Here is a 23,992-nt window from a genome sequence, read left to right as displayed (position 1 = left end):
AATATAGTTTCAATATGAAATAGTATAAAATAAATAGTAAAATTCTTGTTTGTTTATTAACGATATTTATATACTGCTTCTCAATTGAAATAACTCTGGAAGTAAGTTACAAAAGAAAAAAAAAACAAAAGAAACACGTAAGACCACACACACGCGTATCATGAGCTTGCTACCAAGATAGCTGATGGCTGGGGAAAGCCAAAGCAAACAGATACTTTTTCAATAAACGCCCAACACACATCAGCATTGAGGTCTGACGTACCTCAAGAGGGGAGATTATTCTACAGGGTGGGTGCCACTGCGGTGAAAGCCCCTCTCCGTGTCGTCACCACATGGAAATCTGTAGGCTGTGGTACAGATGGCATGGCCTCCCCTGAAGATCATAGCGGTCCGGGAGGTTGGTACAGGGGGAGACCTTCCTTGAGGTAACCTGGTCCCAAGTTGTATAGGACTTTGCACGCTAATACCAACACCTTAAACCTGGCTCAGTAGCAGACTGGCAGTCCATGTAGATCCTTCAGCACAGGCATGATATGTACATAGTGAGGCACCCTAGTCAGTAAGTTGGTCACTGCATTCTGCCCTACTTGCAGCTTCCAAACCAGGCTTAAGGGCAGCCCCACATAGAGTGCATTACAGTAATCCCATCTCAAGGTTACCAGTGCGTGGGTCACAATGACCAGGCTATCCCTGTGCAGGAACAGGCGCAGTTGGCATACCGGCCTAAGCTTGTAGGAGGTACTCCTAGCCACGGAGGTCAATTGGGCCTCCAATGACACCAATGGATCCAGGTGCACCCTCAAACTGCAAACCTGTTCCGTCAGTCAGAATACAAATTCATCCAGAGCTAGTAATTCCCCTAATTCCTGGACCTGGAAAGAATTCCTGGACCAAAGAAAACATCTGGGCCAGCTCTGCACATCTGTCTGTATAGTTCACGAACATGTGCCTCCCTTCCATATTTTATGGTTTTCTTCTGCGGTCAACACCAGTGTACATGTCTTGCACCCCATGTACTTGATCTGTGCAAAGGATGAATCAGCCCTTCAGCATCCACCATTCTGACCAGGCATCCACCATCTGCTCTGCAAAGCTTGAGAGGTGAATGTTATGGGGGAATTCACAAAGCCAATGAAGGAAGGTTGAGCAGAAAAAGAAAACCAGCATACAATGTGGTACTTCATCAATGGCTGTCATTTGATTAGCGATGACGCATGAATAGATTTATTCAGCACCAGGGAGACAGGCCAAAATTGGGTTCAGAACGGGAGGGTATTCTTGTATATGTGGCAATATGCTGCTTGATAGAGACAGTTGATCTTTGTGCATAACTGAAGGGGGAGTGGATTAAAGAGTTGGGGGTTTTTTTTGAGCATGTGTTTATGCATTTACAAGGTCCTCCAGGGCAGCCATCCCCAGCCTGGTGCCCACCAAACATTTTGGACCAATTTCCATGAGCCCCAGATAACATAGCCAATAGTTAGGAATGCTGGGAATTGTAGTCCAAAACATCAGGAGGGCACCAGGAAGGGGAAGGGTGCTGCAGTGCTTAATTTTAGAAAATGGCTCCACCTCTGTGTTAGTTTGCAAGGGCAGTGGGTGAGCCCTGGAAACTTTTGAGTTACATAAAGCTCTTCTTCAGGCAGTGATGGTCAGAGCAAAAATTAGCAGAAAGCAGAAATAACAGGATGAAGCTACATTCTCAGGCTGGCATTAAAAGGGTTGCCAACAAAACTGGCTCAACCTGCTCCTGTGTTAGTCTGCAGAAATCAGCAAGGGAAGATTTTCATGGCATGGAGCTAAGTGGTATTCCTTCCCATTTCTACACATCAAAGCGGTATTAAAGGACAGTGGAGCAGGTGGTGGCAACCCTAGATGCTAATCAAGTAAATCTAAAGACCACTTCCTATACCATAGCCTGAGCCTTGAGTCTCCTTAAGGATGTGAATTTCTCATATGCCCAGGGGTGGGCACCCTCTGGCTCTCCAGATGTTTTGGCCTGCCCTAGCCATCCCAACCAATGGTGAGGGAAGGTGGGAGTTGTAGGCCAAAACATTAACTGCTACAACACAGGTGGACTTTATTCCATGAGATTTCCCTGTCACTGCATCTTGTTGGGGGGGGGGGGGAGCTTGCCTTGCTATTTTCTGTCATTTGATTAATCTAACTCTTAAAGGCACAAGAGCTCTACCAGAAAAAAGGCAGGTAACTCCTGGGTACATGTTACAGACAATCAGAAACTCCCTGAGTAGGCTGATCAAAGACAAAAGAGGGGGTTGTTGGCAGGTGTCGTTTGTCATGCATGGCTATACCTCCTCTACACAACTATTCACAGTGCAGGTGTCCTCTTCTCCTTTGCACCACCTGGCCACCCTATCACTGCACCTTGTACCTGCATCAAGCATGCAATTTTAAAAGACTCATCAGCACTACAAGTTCAGTTTACAGATGCCTGCTAATATGAAGGGATGGGCTAATTCACTCAGCGGGCAGCTACCAACCTGGGCTTGTCACCAAGCATGCACTCAAAAGTCCCTTCCAAAAGTTCTAAAGGCTATGCATAGAGTGGGGCATGGGAGCAGGCCCTGACCCTGACCTTCATTCATGCAAACATCAGACTGTAGAGCAGGGGGGGGGAACCTCTTTCAGTCGGAGGGCCTGATTCCATTTTGGAGAAGCTCCCAGTGGTGGGTGGGGCCCAACATGCCAGCTATTTTGACTTAAAGCTGTTCATGCCAGTAACATTCAACGTTTGAGAAGGGGGGGGGGAAATGCACAAAAACCGGGATACCACCGCGTGATTGGTGGTTGGGGGACGGAGGGCGGGGCTATCTGGGGAACACCAGCGGCGAGATCGGGACTCCAGGAGGGCTGGATTTGCCACTCCCCCCACCCGAGGTTATACCCCTGCTGTAGATGTTCTTCCAGCTTCCCTAGTGGTGGAGAGGTAGCGCCCCCCACTCAGTCTTCCCCAACCTGGTGCCCTCCAGATGTGGTGGGGCTGCAGTTCCCGGCATCCCCCAGCCAGCCATGCTGGAGCTGCCCTCAGTCACGGTTGGGTGGTGAGTGGCTGTACCTCCGGGATACACGTGTTTCCCAGCCCCGGTTTGTGGCCCGGCCAGGAGCGCGCGCCCCGCACGGCGCAGCCTGTGTAGCCAATGGCTGGAGGGATTCGGGTCGTGCGCTTGGGAGGGCGCGGCGGATCCCCCCCGCTCGTACTGCGCTCTGCTCCCTTGGAAACGAAGGGGGACAGGCAGGGATGGCCTGAAGAAATGGGCGATCCGGGATCCCGCAAGCTCGTCCACTGGGGGGCAGCCGCTCCTTTCCCTGCATCCGAGGCTGCCTCGAAGTGGGCAGGGCAGGGCCGAGTAACGGCTCCCTTTGTGTCTTCCTCGGCTCGGTTTGCTGCGTGCGCACGAGCTTTCTCCGGGGCCCGGGCGTCAGTTTCCGGCCGAGGGTGGGCGACGCCTCCGCCCCGAGGCCTGTCTGTCTGCCCCAGTCCGCAGTCGGCCTTCTTCCCTCTCGTCCCGAGCCTACAAGGCTGCGTGGGGTCAGGCCCACGGATTGCCCGGGGAATGACTCCCAAGTAAACATGCTGAGGAGAGCTGCCGCCTTGGCTGATCGTCAGCTCCCACTGCGTTCACTCGGGAGTCAGAGGCACCGAGTTTAGGGATTCGCCCCCAACCGCTGATCTGTGCCGCTCAGACCGGCGGGAGATCAGCGGGGCTGCGATCCTAGGCACGCGGGGGGATGCAATCCACGAGGCTTACGTCTGAGTAAGCATGCCTCGGATCCCTCCAGCTCCAAGTGCACAGGATTCCAGCCACAGTGGTTTTGTTCTGCCGCGCAATTAGTCGGGCACTTTCCTCCGCACAACCGGGTGGGCAGCAGGTCTATTTCTGGTGGATCGCACCGCCCCCGCGGGTGGCCAAGGAGGCTGGGCTGCGGTTGCAATCCTATCCACACCCTCGCTCGGGAATAAGCTTCATTGAGTGCCGTGGGATTTACTTCTGAGTAAACCCGGGCAGGGTGGTGCTGGCCCTTGGCTCTGGCGCTTCTATTGTTCTTGAGCAAGCGTGTATCTTCAGGATCACTGAATACAGTTATGCCTCGACTGTGAAAAGACCCTGAGAGGGCTCGCTTGCCTGACACGCACGCGCGCGCGCGCGCGGGGCCCTGCCAGATGGTAGTCGGTTTCCCCCGATGTACGTGCTTGCACGTCGTTCTGCTGGGGTCGCTTTTAGTTCAGCGCTTGGAGCCCCCAGGCAAACATCTCTTCGTTTACTCGGGAGTCAGGTCCCCGCTGGGATCAGTGGGGCTGATTCCCAAGCCGGCGCGCCTCGGGCTGGGCCTTACCCAGGGAAGGGGCAATGCTACCGGCTTAACCGGCTTGCGGCAGCGGCGCGATCCGACGGCTGTTTACTCCGGAGTCGGTCCCCCGAGGCGCGTCTGCTTCAAGGCGCACCCGGGTTCCTGGTGCGGACCGCTGCCGCCGGGGGGCGGGACCCCGTTTTGGGCCGGCGCGATCCTGGCTTGGGGGGCGCCCCGCGCGGGCGAGGAGAGGCCGGGCGGGCGGGAGGGAAGTCAAGGCGCCGTCCGCGCTCTCCGTCCACGGGGCGGGCGCTGTCTTCAGGCGGGCGGTGCCGGGGGCGGGCCCGGCAGCCCCGTCCTGTCCCGTCCCCGGCCGGGCCGCGCGGGAGGAGGGCCTGGAGGCTGCCGTCCACGGCGGCTCCGTTCCACACGGGCACCCAAGGAGGGCTGAGCCGTCCCCGCCTCCCCGGGAGCCGCCTGGGCCGGGGATGGGGAACACGGAGAGCGGGGAGCCGGGCGGGGGGTCCGGGCTGCTGCCGCCCCCGCCGGGGAAAGTGCCCATGCCGGACCAGGGGGAGCTCGAGGAGAGATTCGCGCTGGTGCTGGTGAGAGACCGCTCCTTCCACCCGCCCCCCATCCCCGCGTAGATCCCTCGCCCGCCCGGGCGCTGCCACGGGTAGATTTCGACGCCGGGCTCTCCGAATGAAATCGCCCCGATCCCCATCGTTCTTGCGCGAGGGATTCCTAGCCCACCCTCTCCATAGGAAGAGCGAGGGAGCGTGCGCCTCGGCTCCTTCCTCTCCCTCCACGACTGTTCCAGACACATTTCCTGGCCCCATCAGACACGAGACACCACTCTGGGTCCTTTTTCTTCCATGGGATGTTAGCCCTGCGGGTTGTGTCCGTGATCTCCACTTGTTCTGCAGGTCCTCCACTTCAGTCCTTGTGTGATCGGGTCTCCTCGAGTCGAGCCCTCTGTCCCTCGGATTACACGTTGCTGATGTGTTCCAGTGACTCCTCTCTTTCTTCAGCTCAAGATTTCCAACAAGTTGGCCTTCTTTCTGGTAGATCCACTAGACTAGAGTTTTCCGCTTTATTCCCACTTTCCTCAAAGATTACCAGATCCGCATGTTTCTGCTAGATCCTCGAGCTGATCTCAGATTTATTACTAGATACCCCCCTCAAAACACTTATATCTTACTTTCTTTCCTGTAGGTTCCTCAGCAGTTTGGTTTTTTATTCTCTCAGATCCTACCAACTCTCGGCTCTGACAGATTCCAAGCCTTTTACCTTCCTGACAGAAGGTGTCACCTTTCTAAGTAGATCTCCCATCTAAGGCAGATGGGTTTCCTTTGAAATTTCAGCTGTATATCCCACTGCTCTGGTGAACGTGGGTTCTTGACCAGGATGAATCAAGAATCCAATTATCTCTTCTTCTTCTTCTTCTTCAGGATCTCTGCACCATCACCACCATCTGGCCCATATTAATAAACATGACCCCCAGTCAGAGTGCTACTTCCCTCATCCCTTATCCACTCTGCACAGGAATCTCAGATTCCTCCCCCCCAAAGGGCTCCCACGGGCTGCCTTTTCCATTTCCTTTTCAGCTGGATTTCAGGCAACTATATTCCCTGATTCCGCCTACGTTCGCAAGCCCCCTGGCTGCATTTTGCTACCACACATGCTTAGGATCCATGTGGTCGAAGCCTAGTGCCCTCTGCTGCCCTCAAACCTTCCTATACACATCCTAATGGAATTGCATGTCTACCCTCCTCCCCTTTGACTGCTGCTAGAGCCATCCTTTTCCTTGGAACCCTGACCAAGGGTTGGTCTCTCTACCCTCTCGTACCCTCCTCCCTTCAGGACTTTGTGGTTTATCCCTTTCCCAGTTATCTGTCTTTGTTTGCTTGAGCTGTGAACCAGTTTTGTGAGAAGTGGCATTGGCAGTGGTGTGGCATCTCTGAATGGCCCCTTGTCGCTGTGCTCTGTTGGTATGGAATTGTTCCGTATCAGAGGCAGGATGCCTATGTACACCAGTTGCTGGAGAACATGTTGCACTCATGTCCTGCTTGTAGATTTCCTACAGACAGCTGGTTGGCTACTATGTGAACAGGGTGCTGGACTGGATGGACTCTTGGTCTGATCCAGCAGGGCTCCTCTTATGTTCTTATGTGGCAAGGGACTTGGTTTGGAACTTTGGGGAATCACTACCTTCTTACATTGTTATCTGCATTATCTGTGGTATTCATGGAGGAATGTCCCTAATGTGGGAGCCACTCCTACCTTATGAATGAAAGGAATTGGTTCCGGACTGGTCAGCTGCTGGTGGCACAAGCTTTTGTCCTGGAAGAAAAGAGAACTGATCAGATGGTGCAGGAAGCATGGAGGAGCAGAGTATATGGTCATAGTAAATAGGGTTTCGCTGGTACTAAAGGCTCCTTTAGAGTATTTTGAATGGAGAAATGCTTCATTCTTATATGGGAGGCATATGTGGACCTGGGGATAGGCTTGGGGTCCTGGGCCAAGTGTCATGAGATGACTTCAGTAAATTCAACAGATACGTTTACATGATTATTTTATCGGGGTTCATTTGATCGCTTAACCTACTTTAAGTACTCTTTCTTGTTTACACAGAACTGTGGAAGTCTTGCCTTTTGGACAATGGTTAAGATGGTGGCTGTAATCTTTCACAATCTTGAGTAGAGGCTACCAGAGATGAATGAATCCAGAGCAGGGGAAAACAGATTAACCCAGGATTGTATCAATGATCCCATTTGTATATAGTATGTGTGTGTGGAAATTTACCCCAAAGTGTGGTGCAATTGTCTTACAGTGCAATCCTACACATGGTCTACTCAGATATAAGTCCCATTGAATTCAGTGGGGCTTTCTTCCATGTAAATTGGTAAAGGATTATTTTTAAAAAGCCTGAGCATGCTGGGAGTTTTAGGACCTTTTTCTTTATAAACATGCATAGGATTGCGCCCTTAATCTGTATTAATGATTGCGATGACAGAACCAACATGGTAGAATTCATTCCGGAAGGATTAAGTCCCAAAGAGTAGCAAGCCTGCTCCTTGAAAGGCAGGAAGGAAGCGATGCGTAGTTCCTAGTGACGTTTATGGAAGCAGGATGGAATCTGAGAGCTGATCTACACATTCTTTTTAAAAATCATTTTTATGATTTTTTATCCCTCCCTCTGTCCAAGGAGCATGGGGCAGCATACGTGGTTCTCCTGCCCTCACCCTCTTTTTCCTCACAGTAACGCTGTGAAGTAGATCAGGCTGACAGATGTGCCTTTTTCAGACGTTCTCTGAGCATGCACAGAGTGAGGATTGGGACCCTATATGCCAGCCTCCCCCCCCCACCCCCATCACTTCAGACCTTTGTACATTCCCCAAGGCTTGAAGGGGGAATTTTTGCACCTTCAGGTCAATGTACCTAGAACCCTCCACTTAATTAGGAGTTCTGATTGTGTAGGGTTATGGACTGCATGGGGGATTCTAAGTGCGTTCAGCTGAATGTGCGAAGATTCCCCACTCAGACCCTTTGTTCAGTGTGCAAAGGTCTAGCACATGTGGCCTCACCCTCCTTCCTCATGTTCCGATGACATATGGAGGCAAATGCCTACAGTGACTGGCCTAATCTCACCCAGTCAGCTTTGTGACTGAATAGGGATTTGAATCTGCGGGTCTCCATTCTTAGTTCAACACCCCTAACTGCTACACAAGCCTTCCCCAATTTGGTGCTCCCCAGAGGTGTTAGACTACAACTCCCATCATCCCTAGCCAGCTGGCTCAGAGTCATGGGAGTTGTAGTTCAATCCATCTGGAGAGCACCTGGTTGGGGAAGGAGTGCAGTTCACCCAGCTGGCCTTTATTTTGCGGTATATAATTTCCATTAGCCCCAGACAGCATAGCCAATGGTGAGGGATGATGGGAGTTGTAGGGCCACAGGTTGCCCACCCCTGGACTTGGGAGACCCAGGCTCAAATCCTCCTCAGAACTGCTGTTGAGAAGCAGAATAATTTGACCACCATAGGAACATAGGAAATTGCCTTGTACTGAGTCAGAGCCTGGGTCCATCTAGCCCAGTATTGCCAACACTGGCAGGCAGCAATGGCTTCCCAGGGATTCAGGCAGGATTCTTTCCTAGCCCTACCTGGAGATGCTGGGGATCAAACCTGGGACCTTCTGTGTATAAAGCAGGTGCTCTACCACTGTGTTGCAGCCCCTCCCTATTAGACGCCCATCTTTGGAGTCAACGTTCACACCCACATATAAAACACCTCATGGAATGGCATCACTGTGTCTTGGTCCCAGGGGGAGCCTTTCTGGGGTCATCTTTCTGTTTGCAAATAAAGTTCCACCTCACCCCTGGCTTTTCCAAGGGAATTTCCTGTTTGCTCCATGATATTTCATAACATGATTCTGACACATGAGATGTGAATGTTTGAGACTCCAACGCTGCTGATGAGCCATTAGAGATGCTTGTTGTAATATGCTTGGGGTGGTGGTGGTGTGGAATTCTTCAGGATTTTTTTTCTTCATTGTGAAAAGTTTGTTTGTTTGTTTGTTTGTTTTAAGAAAAAATTCCACTCCAACCATGTCAGAGTGACAGGAAGCTGACAGCATGTGACACATAGTTCCCTTCTCTATCCACTTGGCCTGTAATGGGCTGATTGCTGTTTGAATGGTTCCATTTGCATTCAGGCTTGTAGAAAATAAGGTGATGTGTTAAAAACCACATGATACTGGGTTGCCAACAAGACGCTGAACATATGAAGCTGCTTTAGACTGAGTCAGTCTGTTGGACCACCCAGCCCCCAGCAATGTCTATTGTAACTGGCAGCAGCTTTCTAGACTTTTTAAAAATTGAATGAAGATTGAACCTGCAACCTTCTGCATGCAAAACGTGTGCTCCGTCTCTGAACTGCTGCCCCTATTAACCAAAATCCAGGCCCTAGTAATGTAGCCTCCTGTGAACTACCTGGAGGTAGGTGGGAATCAGCTTAATGGTTTGCCTAGCCTGGTCTCTTTTAGTGGTGCTCTGATATTTGGGGGGACCTGTAAGTAGGGCTGTACAATGCTGCAATTTAGTAAGTAAGGCTGTATAATGCTGCGATTTAGTAGAGAGAGAACACAAGGTATGGCCATAGAATTCAGCCTCTTGAGACTCTTCAGTTTTATTTCTTTATTTTTGAAAAGAGCACGTTTCTAGCTCGTATGGTTGTGAATATATTCTTGAAAGCATGTGAGCAATGTCTGCTGAAATCTCAGAAATGAGAGTAATCTGCTGGTCATGGGGCTGGGCAGAATACGATTTCCAGTGATTGGAAATCTTTATGCCCTTGTAGAGCTTGTTGCTCAATCCCATAATTAGCAAACCAGAGTAAAGTATATAAACATAAACATAGCATAATTATACAAAATAGGTGATACGGACGCAGATTTGCTCAAATTGCATACATGATATCAGTTACATAATAGTTTCATTTTTCCTGTTGCAGAATTTAAATTCCCTGGATGCAGAATTGTAGTGTGTATATATAATATATCTAACTATTTGTGGGGATTAGGTGAAGTATACACAGTCCTGGGCGAATGTGGAGTAGTCGACATTTGTGAAGGTCTCAGTTTTAATATCCAGGGACCTGAAGAAGAAATCCACATGTCACTATAAATATTCTCAGCAGCGAATATTCATCATTCTGGTCCCAGTGATTTTGATCCCAGTGATTTATGACTTAAACAGATGTATTTTTGCCTTCCTTGGGGCAAGATTAAGCATTATGCTAAGTACATTATAGAGGAAGATACGTATTGGAGCTCTAGCTGTGATGTAATCTGAGAGAGCACTCCCGACTGAGTCTGTACCTGCAAACAGTATAGCTTTCCTATAGTGCTACAGAGCTGAACAGAAGTCACTAGTGATGAATCAGGTTGATACACTCTCCATTCTACATCCAGTGTATCTGCTGTGCCCTGCACTCTGTTCAAGTGCATTGTCCCAGTTGGTTGGTTTACATATTACTGCTTGACAGAGCAATCCTATGCATGTCTACTCAGAAGTAAATCCCACTGTGTTCAGTGGTGCTTATTCCAGATAAGCATGCATAGGATTGCAGCCTAAGAGTATATCTAGAATTTAAGTTGATATGCAGTAGCATTTACTACATTTTGGCTTTTATGTTAAGACAGATTGTCTGCGTATCTGTGGAAGACAGGACTGTGGTTTTAAATGTGCTTCTAAAAGGCTTTGAAATCAATTGATGGGCATGCAGAAAGGTAGATTTACAATCACATTTCAACCTTCCTGCATTTTTGTGTCACTTGTGAACAAGTGTGTTTTATTGGAAGTATATTTTTAGCTCTCTATCCACTGGTTCCCCCCCCCATATATATAATAGAGTTGGGAACCGCTTCCCCCCCCCCCAATTTTCCACATTTAAGTCTCTCTTTGGTACTATAAAGTCTAGCCTGGGCTGACAGTTCTTCAGATCTGGAGGGCGGTGCTTTGGGGGTGAAAGGGGATGCAAAATTTCTCATTGCCTTTTGCTTTCTTCAACTGCTGCCACTTTTGATTTGAGGTGGGTGGTAGGAATGGATGAATCTGTCAGTTTTGTTTTCTCCCAGATTCAGTGTTTTTAAGTCTCAAGGTCTTTTCATCCTGTTTATGAAGAAATTTGTGGATTTTGTTAAATTGTTATCAAAAGAACCCAATACGCACCAGTACACATAGTTGTTCCTTTAAGTAAAAACAAAGGAACTATGAGGCATCTGTGAAATTGACAAGGATTTTCCTCTACTTTGTCATTTTCAAGAACTGACCACAGAGAAGGGGAAGGGGAAGGAAATGGTGGTAGGAAAGGTGGGTAGATAATCATGCCCAAAGCAGGGGCAGGGGGCAGGGTTACCCACTGTCAGACTTTCACCAACTATGTTATAATCAGATTGGATCCAAATGAAGTCACAGGGAAGTCTCAGGCAGCATCTTGGGAACACACTTGCACTAGGGGGTGGAGGTGCTGTGACATTTGGAGTGGGAGATGTGCAAGTTGTGAACGCTGGCAATGTGCATTAACTGAAGTGCTTGTGTGACTTCAGTCTGACTTCACTCACACATTTAACCAATCAGGAAGCATCGCCTTGAATAGTTGACAAAACCTTGAGAATCATATTTTGAATGTTGAAGTTCCCATTTGCGAATTCAAAATAGGAAATTTTACTGTATTTTGAATTTTTATGATTTGGTTCAGTTCTGTGTTAGGTACATATGCACCAGTTTCCATTTATTTGAATAGGAATCCTTCTCCAACATGACACTTGGTTTGTTTGTTACTTCATGGCGGATATCCACTTATAATGTCTCAATCCTACAAATAGTTCAGGTTGTAGGCCAATCCATGTTTAGAACTTTTCAGATAACAAGATTTCCAGACATGGGTTGGGTTAAGAACTGAACACATATGGAAGCTTTTGAAAAGCCTTCGGCAGATATGAATATCTGCCACAAACCTGATCAGTGACTTGTTTTGGAGAAGGAATGCTTTGAGGAGGAATCCATTCCTGTGGACCAGCTTCAGTCTCTTAAAACTGACTACCAGCAGGCCCTGCTGTCTTAACACCTGCCACTCTCTCCACACACAGTTGTCCTCTGGTGGATAACTGAGGTACTCCTTAGGGCAACCTGTCCTGAACTTGGTGCCCTCCAGATGTTTTGGACTACAACTTCCAGGATTCCTGACTATTGGCTGTGCTGGCTAGGGGCCGATGTGAGTTGAAGTCAAACAAATCTTGAGGACACCTGGTTGGGGGAAGCTGCCTTAGGGTACCTGAGTGAAAAAAAGTCACAATGCTGGTGGGTGGGGACGGGCAGCATGAACATAAGATTATGTAAATGACATTGCCTGCCAGTTAGTTTCTAAATGCAGTTTAAGATGCTGGTCCTGACCTTTAAAGCCCTAAAAGGCCTGGCCCCACCCTTCCTTAGGGAGCAACCTTCCTAGCACAAGCTCTCCCACCCTTTGAGATTGGCTGGGCAAGCAGTGATTTGTAAATGTCATCCTATGAGCAGTGGCATTTTCTGGGGCTGGGAGGAGGGCTTAATTTATTGTAGCCTGGACCTTTGGAATTCCCTTCCCTGTGAGGCCTGCAAAATGCTTTATCAGCTTTTAGAAAATAGTTAAAAACATGTTTACTTCTCAAAGCTTTGAACACACCTCTTTTTATTAAATAGGTCTCCTCAGATTGTGATTTTTAGATAATTTAGATGTGTTTATTTTAGGTTATCATGTCATGAGGTAGGCTGAAGCCCTCTCCCTAAGTAGTGTATTTGGGGCTGCAGTTGAGGTCTAGTTCTCACTGTGGTAGCGAATCAGTATCTGTGTGGGCTGTATAACCTCAGATTGCAGATGTGGGCCCACTAATTGAATGCTCATCTGTACAAAAAGTTCCTTCCACCTAGAAAATGAGGACTTTCTCCCTGACATGCTAATTTTCTAGCTTGGGGAAAATTTTGTAGGGAGGAGCATACCGTCATGTGAACTCCCACCTTACGGTCTGAAGTAGTACAGGTAACCAAAATAATTAGGAGGATGGAACAACTCCCCTATGAGGAAAAATTACAACATTTGGGGCTGTTTAGGAAGAACGGTGTGAATCTAAAATTATGCATGGAATGGACAAAGTGGATGACATTTTTTTCCCTCTCTTATAATACTAAAACTCAGGATCATCTAATCAAGCTGAATGGTGGGAGATTCAGGACAGACAAAGTTATTTCTTAACACAGCACATATGGAATTTGCTCCCGCAAGATGTGGTGAAGGCTACCAACTCAGATGGCTTTAAAAGGAGATTAGACAAATGAATGGAGGATAAGGCTATCAATGCCTACTAGTCCCGAGGACTATATGCTACTTCCAGGATCAGAGACAGTATGCCTCACGATGGGAAACAAGAGCAGCAGAGGGGGCTATTGTCCTCATGGCCTGCTTGTGGGCTTGGCGTAGACATCTCTTCATAGGGCTTAGAATCATAGAATAGTAGGGTTGGAAGGGGCCTACAAGACCATTGAGTCCAACCCCCTGCTCAGTGCAGGAATCCAAGTCAGAGCATCCCTGACAGATGGCTGTCCAGCCTCATCTTGAATGCCTCCAGTGTGAGAGAGCCCACTACCTCCCTAGGTAATTGGTTCCATTGTCGTATTGCTCTAACAGGACGTTTTTCCTGATGTTCAGCCGGAATCTGGCTTCCTGTAACTTGAGCCCATTATTCCATGTCCTGCATTCTGGGATGATCGAGAAGAGTTCCTGGCCTTCCTCTCTGTGACAACCTTTCAAGTACTTGAAGAGCGCTATCATATCTCCCCTCAGTTTTCTCTTCTCAAGGCTAAACATGCCCAGTTCTTTCAGTCTCTCCTCACAGGGCTTTGTTTCCAGTGGTTGGCCACTGTGGCAAATGCCTTTACCTAGTTTATGTGAGGGCAATTGAAGTCACCCATCACTGCAACCCTTTCTCCCTTAGATGCTACCCTGATTTCATTCTCCATCTCGAGATCACTCTGGACATTTTTGTCAAAGGGGCGAGAATATGTCCCCACTACTAAATTACTTTTGGGTTCTGGTATTGCTGCCCACAGTGATTTGGTGGAGGAGTCTGCCTCTTTTGAGATTCCTGGTTTGTTTGGTTCTAGCTTGATGTCCTCTTTGAGGTACAGAGCAACACTACCCCCTGTACACCCTTTCCTGTCCTTCCTATAGACTATGTATCCAGAGATAATCGCTTCTTGCTGGTTCTCTCTATTCCACCAGATTTCTGTTATGTTCTGTCTTAAAACCAAGCACTCCAATTCCCCCATCACCTCTGAGACACTGTCAAGCATGTGCATTGTGAGCAAGCTCCCTTTTGGAAGGGATGCACAACTGTTTTGGACCGAAGGGCTGCATGTGATATCGGCTCAGGGGTTGAGGGCTACCTACACACACATGTACTCATGCACAAACATGTGCACACAATCTGGATAAAGATCTCTGGGGGAAGGAATGGCGCCTCCCTCTCCCGGTGATCCTGATAAAAGATCCCTCTTTCCTAGCCACTAGCTGCATCCAGAAAAGAGCAATCTGTATGAAGATCTCTGTGGGACGGAATGTACAGATGGCAGCGCATTTGGCAGCGATGGAGGGGCCAGGGTTCCGGGGGGGGGGCATGGGTTGTGCATCCTTGCTGTAGGGGTTGCTTTTGGGTGGCACCACCTAGGCCCTACAGCGTAGACATACAATGTAGCCAGCTCAGGTTTGTGCTCACCACTGAATCTGACCGCGGTGGGGAGGGGGAAGGTCTTGATTGTGATATGAGTTGCATGTGAATGTGTGTGCATGGATGTGCGTTTATGTACATGGGCGCATATGTGTGGCCCCTGCCGCCCCAGCAGACACCTGATGCTGCCCTCGGGACTAAAAAGGTTATGCTCCTCTGACCCGGAGGATGGAGCTGCTCTAGAAAAGCTGCATGCCATGTGCATGTCTGGTACCATCTTTGCAGTGCTTTCCCTGCCACAGAAGGAGGTTGCTTCCGCGCACACGTCCTGAGAAAGAGGGGAACTAACTTAGCCTTTTTGCATCAAGAGACAAAAGGGAAAACGCTGGCCTTGAACGTATCTGGTTGTTTACTTACTAAGATACTTTGTACTGGTCTCTGTCTGGGTGTATGTGCTTTCCAGTATATAATGTTAAATGAATAATGTGAATTTACCTTCAGAGTGAATTCACATGTTCACTTTAGGCAAAAGCCATAGCTTGGGAAGAGTGATGGCTTTTCATGCTTTGCTCTTTCGTCTCATTGTTTTGGGTAGTGGGAAACCATGATCTGTAATTACCCATGACAGGACAATTAACTGCAACAGTTTCTACATGTTCCAGGAAGTGAGTATTGACTGCTAACCTCATATGATGATGGGCTAACTCCCATCATTGTTCACCAATGGCTATGCTGGTTAGGGCTGATGGGAACTGTAGGCCAAACATGTGGAGAGCCACAAATTGCCCACCCTGGGCTAAGCAAACCCATTTGCTTGTAAGATTTATACTCTGCCCCTTAATCAAATTGTCAGGTTAGTTTCTCAGGTGCAATCAGCAGAGATCCTGTCATGAGGCAAGGTGAGGTCGCCATGTCAAATGGCAGACAAATCTGACCCAGAAGCCCCATGGAAAAGCACATGGGGCTTACTATTTATTCTTAGTAGGGCTCACACATAATGGCCCTGTGGATTGTGTTCTACGTTAATCAGTGAAGGATGAGAAATGCTATTTGACTTTCACCACTCAGGTACCAAAATTGTGAGAAAGTGCCAAATTACACACGCAGGTTTGAAATCCCCCAAGGTTTGGATTAAAATGGAATGAGCTGACTGACATTTCTCTGAGCATTTGTTTCGGGCTTTGAGCAGACTCAGGCAAGCTTCCATTTGTAAGTTTATTTTAACAACCATTAAAGCTAGAACCATGGTTGGCCTTTTCCGTAAAGGACCAAGGAACTTCAAAATAAAGAGAGCAAATTGCTTTATACTTGTTTAGCTTGAAAAACCCTTTATTTCTCATTGCAATCAGTTGTGTTTTTTTAATGTTATGCTCAAACCTACATTTTAAGAACTATGCTGTGCAAGATCTGGTCTCTCTTCCCCCTCTTACTCTCTTGTTTTTTTAAAAGGAAAAGAACTGAAGAGAAGAAACCTTATTCAATGGAATCCAGCTGCCTGGCTGGGTTGTGTTTCAGAATTTGGACTTCCGGTTTGAGATTTCAAAGGGAGCTGTCTCTGGCAAGGGACTGAATTTCCCACACAGCCATAGACACAATTACTAACGGGATGACGTTATAGAAGCATATGGCATCCCTCCCCACGCAGTTAATTCCGTACGACGTTGGGTAGAAAAGGGTGGAAATAGCTATCGGTTTCCTCTCGGCTCTTTTCCAGTAGGAGAAAGAAACTCGTACATCTTTGCAATGTCCCATCTGGAAGAAACACCCAGGGCTTTATTCTGGCAGGGGGAACTTGAATTCCTTCCTATTCAGAGGGGGAACGGAAACTGGCGTTGAGGGGAAATAACACACCACTCTGCGGCCCAGCAAGCAACCCAGAGAGACTCCCCGCAAAGCACGTGGAACCTTCCCACAGGGGAACCAGTTTGGAAGTTCTGCCTAGTAAGATGGGTTGCCAAGTCTCAAAGGAGACCTAAACGGCTGGGCCGCAGTATGGCAGCAGGATTGCAGTCGCATTGCATCACTTCCCTGAAAACAGCATCTCATCAAGGGGAAGGGCTTAGTTTAGGAAACTTTATTTCAGAAAAGATTGAAGTACTTGTTAGATAAGGGTCTGGGGAATGAGGCAGGGAGCCAGAGGTCCTACAGCCTTATCCCTAGCTTTGACAGGAAAGTGGGGCCTTATGTGTTAGGCTGACATAGGAAGGTGGACTCTCTACTCATGCACCTGGAGGATGTTGGGGAGAATGTACCCTTAGCAACCATAATCTGCCTCTTTCCTGCCCTGGTGGATCTGGAAAAATGGCTGCCTGTGCTTAGGCCAAAGCAGGTTATGGCAAGAACTGGGGTTTGGGGCAAGAACTGGAAATGGAGGATGGGAGCTGGATGTAGCTTTTACAATGTAATCCTCGGGCGTCCCATCATTAAATGCCTCAAATCTGCCACCAACATGTACTGAGATTGTAATAGATTGTAATTAATGGGTGAAAATAGCAATTGAGGAACAATTAGATACCAGCTGCAACCAATTCCTTTGGCTCCTAAGCTGCCAAGTGAGGTTGGATCTTTGGTGAAGACGTTTCACGCCATGTTAGGAGGGGGAAATGATCTGGTCTTTGAAAGGCAGTACAGTTTAATTGTGGCTTGTTCTTTTCGGAAGACAGTCCTTTTTTATCTATAGTTTGAGAAGCGCAGCCACTGTTAAAGATTTATTGTATTTTAATTGTTGGCCCTGGAAATACTTGGATTGTATGGTGGGATCTAAATTTTTGACATAAAAATAAAAGAAAACTGTCCAGGTCTGTCCTGTAATAAATTGCCAGATTGCTCTTGGTCTCTCCACCCAGCGTTGGGGTTTAAAATTTGGGGAAGCTAAAAACAAAAGCCTGACTCCCATCCTCAGTGAATCTGACCTTCCTGGCCGTCTAGAATTGCTGCTTGTTTCTGGCAGAACTCCTATAGCTTCAGTTGATGCGTGACGGGCAGAAATTCAATAGGTACAGCATTTCCCCAGCATAAAGGTATGGTGATAAACGCCTTTGTGGCGGTAAACACCTTTATGTGTTGAATTTCTGCTCATCAAGCAGCTGTTTAATGATACAAATGCCCTGTCATAAAGAATGATGGCAACCCCAAATTCGGCAGTTTTGGGTTAAATTAAATCTCTATATGGAAACACGCTGTAGTTGGCCCTTCACTTCCTTAACCCATAAGCCACATTGCACCCACACAGGTATACAGAAAAAGGTACTCTTCCCCCGATCTAGCCCTAAACCTTGTTTAAGCAAAAACTGTCTTATTTCCCCCCTTCACACTGTCTAGGCTTTTTAAACACACACATCACTTGATCAGGGTAGATGATGCAAATGCAGTGTACTTGCATACTTTTGCATAATATATTCTGCTTCCAAGATCCATTTTTAAGGACTTTAAAAAAGGAATATGGAGGGGACTTTATTTGGCAATTACTGGAAAAATAAAAGAAAAGGAGGATTTGAAGATTAGGTATAGGTACACCACAGGGATTGGCCAGTAACTGGCGGCCGCAGACAGGGATCTGAATGCTCTGGGCTGCTCCAAAAATTAAAAATTCTGCATCTACAACCTATATAGATCCTGCAACTTTGCATATATTTGCTTATTTTGAATAGCTTATTTGTTTCCACTAACCACAGGAAGGGAGAAAGAATTATGCATGCCACTGAAGCGTGACTTCCTGGCCATGGGAAATCCTGCTTAGTTTTCTCTATGGCTCCTTGGATTTAATCAGGCAATCACATTCAAGCCTATTCTCGCAGTCTTTAGGGACTGAAGCTTGCTTTTTCAAATACAAAAGTTGAGATTCTCGTTATCCGGAATTTTATCAAATTCTACATGCATGCCATTCAGTTATGGAATCCATATTATCCTGTGGGGAGAGAAAAGAGGAGTGCTGACACTGAAACCCCACTCTCAGCCCCTGAAGTGACACCAAACATTGGCTGTATATTTGAAGTCTATTCCCACAGTTATAAGGACTAGAAGCTTACTTACAAAGGAAATTTAAATTATTACGCTGGTGCCAGACATCTGAATCCATGGGTATGCTGAAGTTCTGTGGATCCATGGAATTCTCACAGTCACAGTGGTGTGGTGTATAACAAGAAGACCAGAATGGGGTTGCCAACTAGCCAGCAAAATTCTGGCCTCATCTGCTTTTGTGCCTTTAACTGCTGTTTGCTGTGCGGAGTTCAGCAGGTAAAGATTTTCAAGGCATGGAGGTAAACGTTATCACATGCTAATCCCCATAGCAGAGCTGGAAAAGATGAACCAATGTCCTAGCGCAGTATAAGGGCAGTTTTATATGCTCAGTTGTTGCTGAGAGAAGAGCTGCTAAAGGCACAGCTAAATGAGACAATTCAAAAGATTGGGAACCTTTGAGAAGGGTGATTGACCAAGCCACAGAAATGGTGGGCTTTGTGCTAGAGTCATTGACCCGGTTCGCACGGTCATGGAGGAGAAATAAGCCATACTAGCTTATTTTCTCTCCCTGTGCATGCTGGTTGCGTGTCGGGTGAATTAGCATAATTACCCCTGACAGTGCAGGTTGTGTCATGCAAACCCCAGCAAGGTTTGCTGTGGGTAATAAGCCACCCAGAACCCATGGCCTGCTGTAGCGTTCTGGGTGGCTTGTTACATGGCAACAAGCCACCCTGCCTGGGATCGCACAACTCGACTAGCCACTCTGAGGGGGGTAATTATGCGAATCCTCCTGAGGTGACCAGCATGAGCGGGGAGGGGAAATAAGCCACCATGGCTTATTTCTCCTCCATGATCATGTGAATCTAGCCATTATCCAAGATGGTATCTGTATGGTGGATATGAATACCAACAATGGTGGAATAAAGGATGTGGGCTGAAGGCATGTGATGAAGAAAACTTGCTAGAGCTAAATAAGTCTGGGTCTGATCAATTTCTGGGTGGGAGACTATGGGCATCTCTTTTGTTGTTCAGTTGTTCAGTCGTGTCCGACTCTTCGTGACCCCATGGACCATAGCATGCCAGGCCTTCCTGTCCTGCGCTCTCTCCCAGAGCATGCTCAAGTCCATATTCATTGCATCAGTGATGCTATCTAGCCATCTCATCCTCTGCCGTCCCCTTCTACTTTTGCCTTCAGTCTTTCCCAGCATCAGGGTCTTTTCCAGAGAGTTTTCTCTTCGCATTAGGTGGCCAGAATATTTGAGCTTCAGCTTCAGTATCTGTCCTTCCAATGAGCACTCAGGGTTGATTTCCTTTAGGATTGACTGATTTGACCTCCTTGCAGTCCAGGGGACTCGTAAGAGTCTTCTCCAGCATCACAGTTCGAAAGCATCAATTCTTCGGCGCTCAGCCTTCCTTATAGTCCAGCTGTCACAGCCATACGTTACTACTGGGAAAACCATAGCTTTGATTAGACAGACCTTTGTCGGCAAGGTGATGTCTCTGCTTCTTACTATGCTGTCTAGGTTTGCCATAGCTTTCCTCCCAAGGAGCAAGCGTCTTTTAATTTCATGGCTACAGTCACCATCTGAGGTGATCTTGGAGCCCAAGAAAATAAAATCTGTCACTGCTTCCATTTCTTCCCCTTCCATATGCCAGGAAGTGATGGGGCCAGATGCCATGATCTTCGTTTTTTAATGTTGAGTTTCAAACCAGGTTTTGCACTCTCCCCTTTCACCCTCAACAAGAGGCTCCTTAGATCCTCTTTGCTTTCTGCCATTAGGGTGGTATCATCTGCGTATCTGAGGTTGTTGATAATTCTCCCGGCAATCTTAATTCCGACCTGTGATTAGGGATGGACGAAAGCCCCTTACCTGTTCTCGAAGCTTGCTTCGCGGTGGGGGGGAGGCGCTTCGGTTCTCCCCCCGAAGTTCAGGCGAGGGTGGGGAGGCGCCCCGCCTCGCCCGGCCGAAATTCAGGCCGGGGGGGAGGCGCCCCATCCCTCGCCGGCGAAATTCAGGCCGGGTAGGAGCGACCCGTCTACCCGGCCACGAAAAAAGAAAGTAAAACACCCCCCCCCCCCGTGATAGGCTACGTAACAATTTACGTAGCCTATCACGGCTAGATTTCCAAAGTCAGCCATGATAGGCTATGTAAATCGTCACGTAGCCTATCACGGGTGACTTTGAAAAAAAAAAAGCGCGTACGCAAATGGCGGCTCCCATGTGGACCGCCATTTGCGTTCCTTATTTTGACACGTCTAAGTCTACGTAAAGATTTACATAGACTACGGCGAAAATAAGGGCAACGCAAATAGCGTTCCCCTATTTTCGCCGTAGTCTACGTAAATGTTCACGTAGACTAGACGTGCCAAAATAAGGAACGCAAATGGCGGCGCCCATGGGCCGCCGCCATTTGCGTAAGCGCTGTTTTGTTTTGTTTTTTCCAAAGTCACCCGTGATAGGCTACGTGATGATTTACGTAGCCTATGACGGCTGACTTTGGAAATCTAGCCGTGATAGGCTACGTAAATCATCACGAAGCCTATCACGGGTGTGTGTGTGTGTTTTTTTACTTTACTTTTTTTTTTGCAATGGCGGCGGTGGCAGCTGGTCAGGAGACTGGCCGCCGCCCCCACCCCCGATGAACTGCCGCCGAACCGCTGCCGGGACCTGCCGCCGAGAGGGACATTCGCCGAAGGTAAGTCCCATCCCGGGGGGGGGGCGGCGGAGAATTTCCCCAACACTTTCGGGGGGCCGAATGCGTCGGCACTCGACCTCCCGAAGATTCGTGGAGAAATTCTCCGCCAGCCCTACCTGTGATTCATCCAAACCGGCATTTCTCATGATGTACTCTGCATATACGTTAAATAAGCAGGGCGACAATATGCAGCCTTGTTGTACTCCTTTCCCAATTTGGAACCAATCGGTTGTTCCATGTCTGGTTCTTACTGTTGCTTCTTGACCCTCGTACAGGTTTCCCAGGAGACAGGTAAGGTGGTCTGGTACTCCCACCTCTTTCAGAATTTGCCAGAGTTTGTTGTGATCCACACAATCAAAGGCTTTCGCGTAGTCAATGAAGCAGAAATAGACGTTTTTCTGGAATTCTCTTGCTTTCTCCATGATCCAGCGAAAGTTGGCGATTTGATCTCTAGTTCCTCTGCCTCTTCGAAACCCAGCTTGTACTTCCGGTAGTTCTCGGTTCGCATACTGCTGAAGCCTAGCTTGTAGGATTTTGAGCATAACCTTGCTGGCATCTCTACACCAGCCTAAAATCCTACATTTAAAACGGGGCTTTCTACTTCCGTTTTAAATGCAGGATCACGATGACTTCCTTTTTCACCCACTTTATTTCCCCCTCCTTCTCCCCGTATCTGAGTCTTCCATTATCTTTCATTGATCTCGCTCCTCTTCTTACTGCTTTTCCTCTTTTCATGGAGGGAACTCAAGCGGAACACAGTGGGGTAATTTGATAGTTCTGCGATCTATTTAAAAATGGAACAAAGGGCATTTAGTGCAGGAGACGCCTTGGAAGTTAACGGTGTCATGTAAAGGGTCCGCAAACTTCTGTGAGGGAGCAATCTCAATCGCAGGATAAAAGCTCTGTGTGAAGAAAGCCATAGCATATAATCAGCCTTGCAAGCAAACATTACTAGCCCACACAAATTTTTACTAGCGTACTGGGAGCTGGCAGAGAAGGGACAGAGAGCTGCATTTCTATGCTCAGTGCAGAAGGGGGGGCTTCCCTCATCTAGCAGCCTGCTTTGTTTCTATGCTGGGTGCAGAGGAAGGACACATTTGCCAGCCTGCTCCCTCGCCTGCATGCAATTCAGGTGCACCTAAGGCTACCAGGCTTGTGCTTAAATACAAGGCTGATCTATGATTATCAGGACTGGAAAAAGATCTTTCCCAATTCCAATCTTCTTAACTCCCAGGATGGAAGAATCGAGACCAGAGAGGATGCAAAGAATGACTTCGTATGGAGATTATCGCGTGCGTTCTTGAAACTATCACTTTTGACGTTCATATTCACCACACAGATACCATCTCCGATAATGGCTCTGCTACAGAGCCCACTATTTACAGCTGTCTGGCCTTGTTTGCCAGTCGATAGTTGCATTAATTTTTTGCCACCGCCCATGGCTTTGTCCTTCTGCAAAACAAAATGGCTGCATTTTATAGGTTGCTGGATGACAGCAAAAGGCACCACCTAGTGGGGCAACGCAAGTGTTATTAACTTGAAGACCACTTGATGAAGGGCATTAACTGGGATGGGTGGGGTCAAGAATGTTGTGGGAGATTCAGGAGTCCTGGGTGGATCCACCAGAATTGAGATAGTCAATAACAGTGAATTTTGGAGAAAAGATTTAAAAAAGAGACTCCAAGCAGAGTAATTCACATTGCAGTCTAGGGCTGTGTCTGTATTGCAGGGGTGCTGAACCTTAAAACCGGGGGGGGCAGCTCCAGCCCTCCTGGGGTCCACAGATGGCCCCACCCCCTTTCCCTGGCCCCACCCCCTTTCCCTCAATCACTGATTGTTCTGTGGTTTCCCAGCTTCTGTACAGTTTCTTCCCCATTCTAAAATGTTGAAATGCTTCTCCTAAAGCTTAGTGACTGGCAGTCAGAGATTTAAGCTAAAATATTCTGGAATTTGGCCCTACCCCTTTTGCCTCTGACCTAGCCCCCTTTTGCCTTTGACCCCACCCACCACTTCAATGTGGCCCCCCGAGAGCTTCTCAGAAATGGAATTTGGCTATTAGGCTGAAAGTGGTTTACCAATCTTACTGTACCAGGTTGCTTGAAGGTCAAGATTCACATGTTGCGCTGCAGGAGCTTGGTTATGTGTTACAGTTCTTTTTGAGAGGGATGCGCTTGCCAGAGGGATGCATGTGAGTCCCAGCTCCTTCCCTTTTCCAGAAATCTGCAGAGCATAATAGAGGCGAGAAAGCTATTGAGGCAGTTGCCCCAGGTGGCAGATTTGAGGGTATCTTTAAGGTCAGCAGAATGATGCACAATCAGATCTGACCCATGAGGCGCCGAGAAGTTCTACTGTGAGAGATCGATTCATGCTGCTTTAATTTCTTTTGATGAGATGTTTGCAGGAGAAATTCCAGGTGGATTGTGCCTCCATTTTAAATTGGTGTGTGGGTGCCTTTTGGATTTTACCACTCAGTCAGCAAAATACCATGTAGATTATGACCAGAGGTATTTATACTCTGGATCATAAGAGATCACATTCTGTGTTCTGACGAAACTGATGCTTATTCTTTTGAATAAACCACACAGAACCTGGATTTGGTGTGGTGGAGAGAGATGATGACAAATGTGAGGAAGTTTAGGATGTACAGAGAGGAGGAGGAGGAGGCCAGGAAGACTTCACAACCTAACATCTGCACTGGACAAGAGTGTTTCTTTCCGTTTCCCTGAAAATCCCAAAGGCCAGTTTTTGCTTGCCCGTGATTTATG

The 23,992-nt window shown here is 47.8% G+C and overlaps 1 protein-coding gene across 17 annotated transcripts in view; it reads left to right on the top strand.

Moving 5' to 3' along the window:
- The first annotated feature begins 1,184 nt into the window (after positions 1-1,184).
- Positions 1,185-23,992, top strand: part of FMNL3 (formin like 3) — a 123,426-nt gene continuing 100,618 nt past the window's right edge. For 12 of the 17 annotated variants that reach the window (XM_084836941.1, XM_084836939.1, XM_084836944.1 and 9 more), the window contains exons 1-2: positions 1,185-4,916; positions 21,137-21,227. In XM_084836941.1, coding sequence (XP_084693067.1) covers positions 4,204-4,916; positions 21,137-21,227 — 804 coding nt within the window. In that variant the 5' untranslated portion in view covers positions 1,185-4,203. The remainder of the gene's footprint in view (positions 4,917-21,136; positions 21,228-23,992) is intronic. The other 5 variants (XM_084836954.1, XM_084836949.1, XM_084836948.1 and 2 more) reach the window with 3 other exon arrangements.

The sequence above is a fragment of the Heloderma suspectum genome, chromosome 2 (genome assembly GCF_057233095.1).
Source record: "Heloderma suspectum isolate Gila_16-S chromosome 2, 16-S_ref, whole genome shotgun sequence".
Classification (NCBI taxonomy): Eukaryota; Metazoa; Chordata; class Lepidosauria; order Squamata; family Helodermatidae; genus Heloderma; species Heloderma suspectum.
This window is presented reverse-complemented; position numbering and strand designations above follow the sequence as displayed.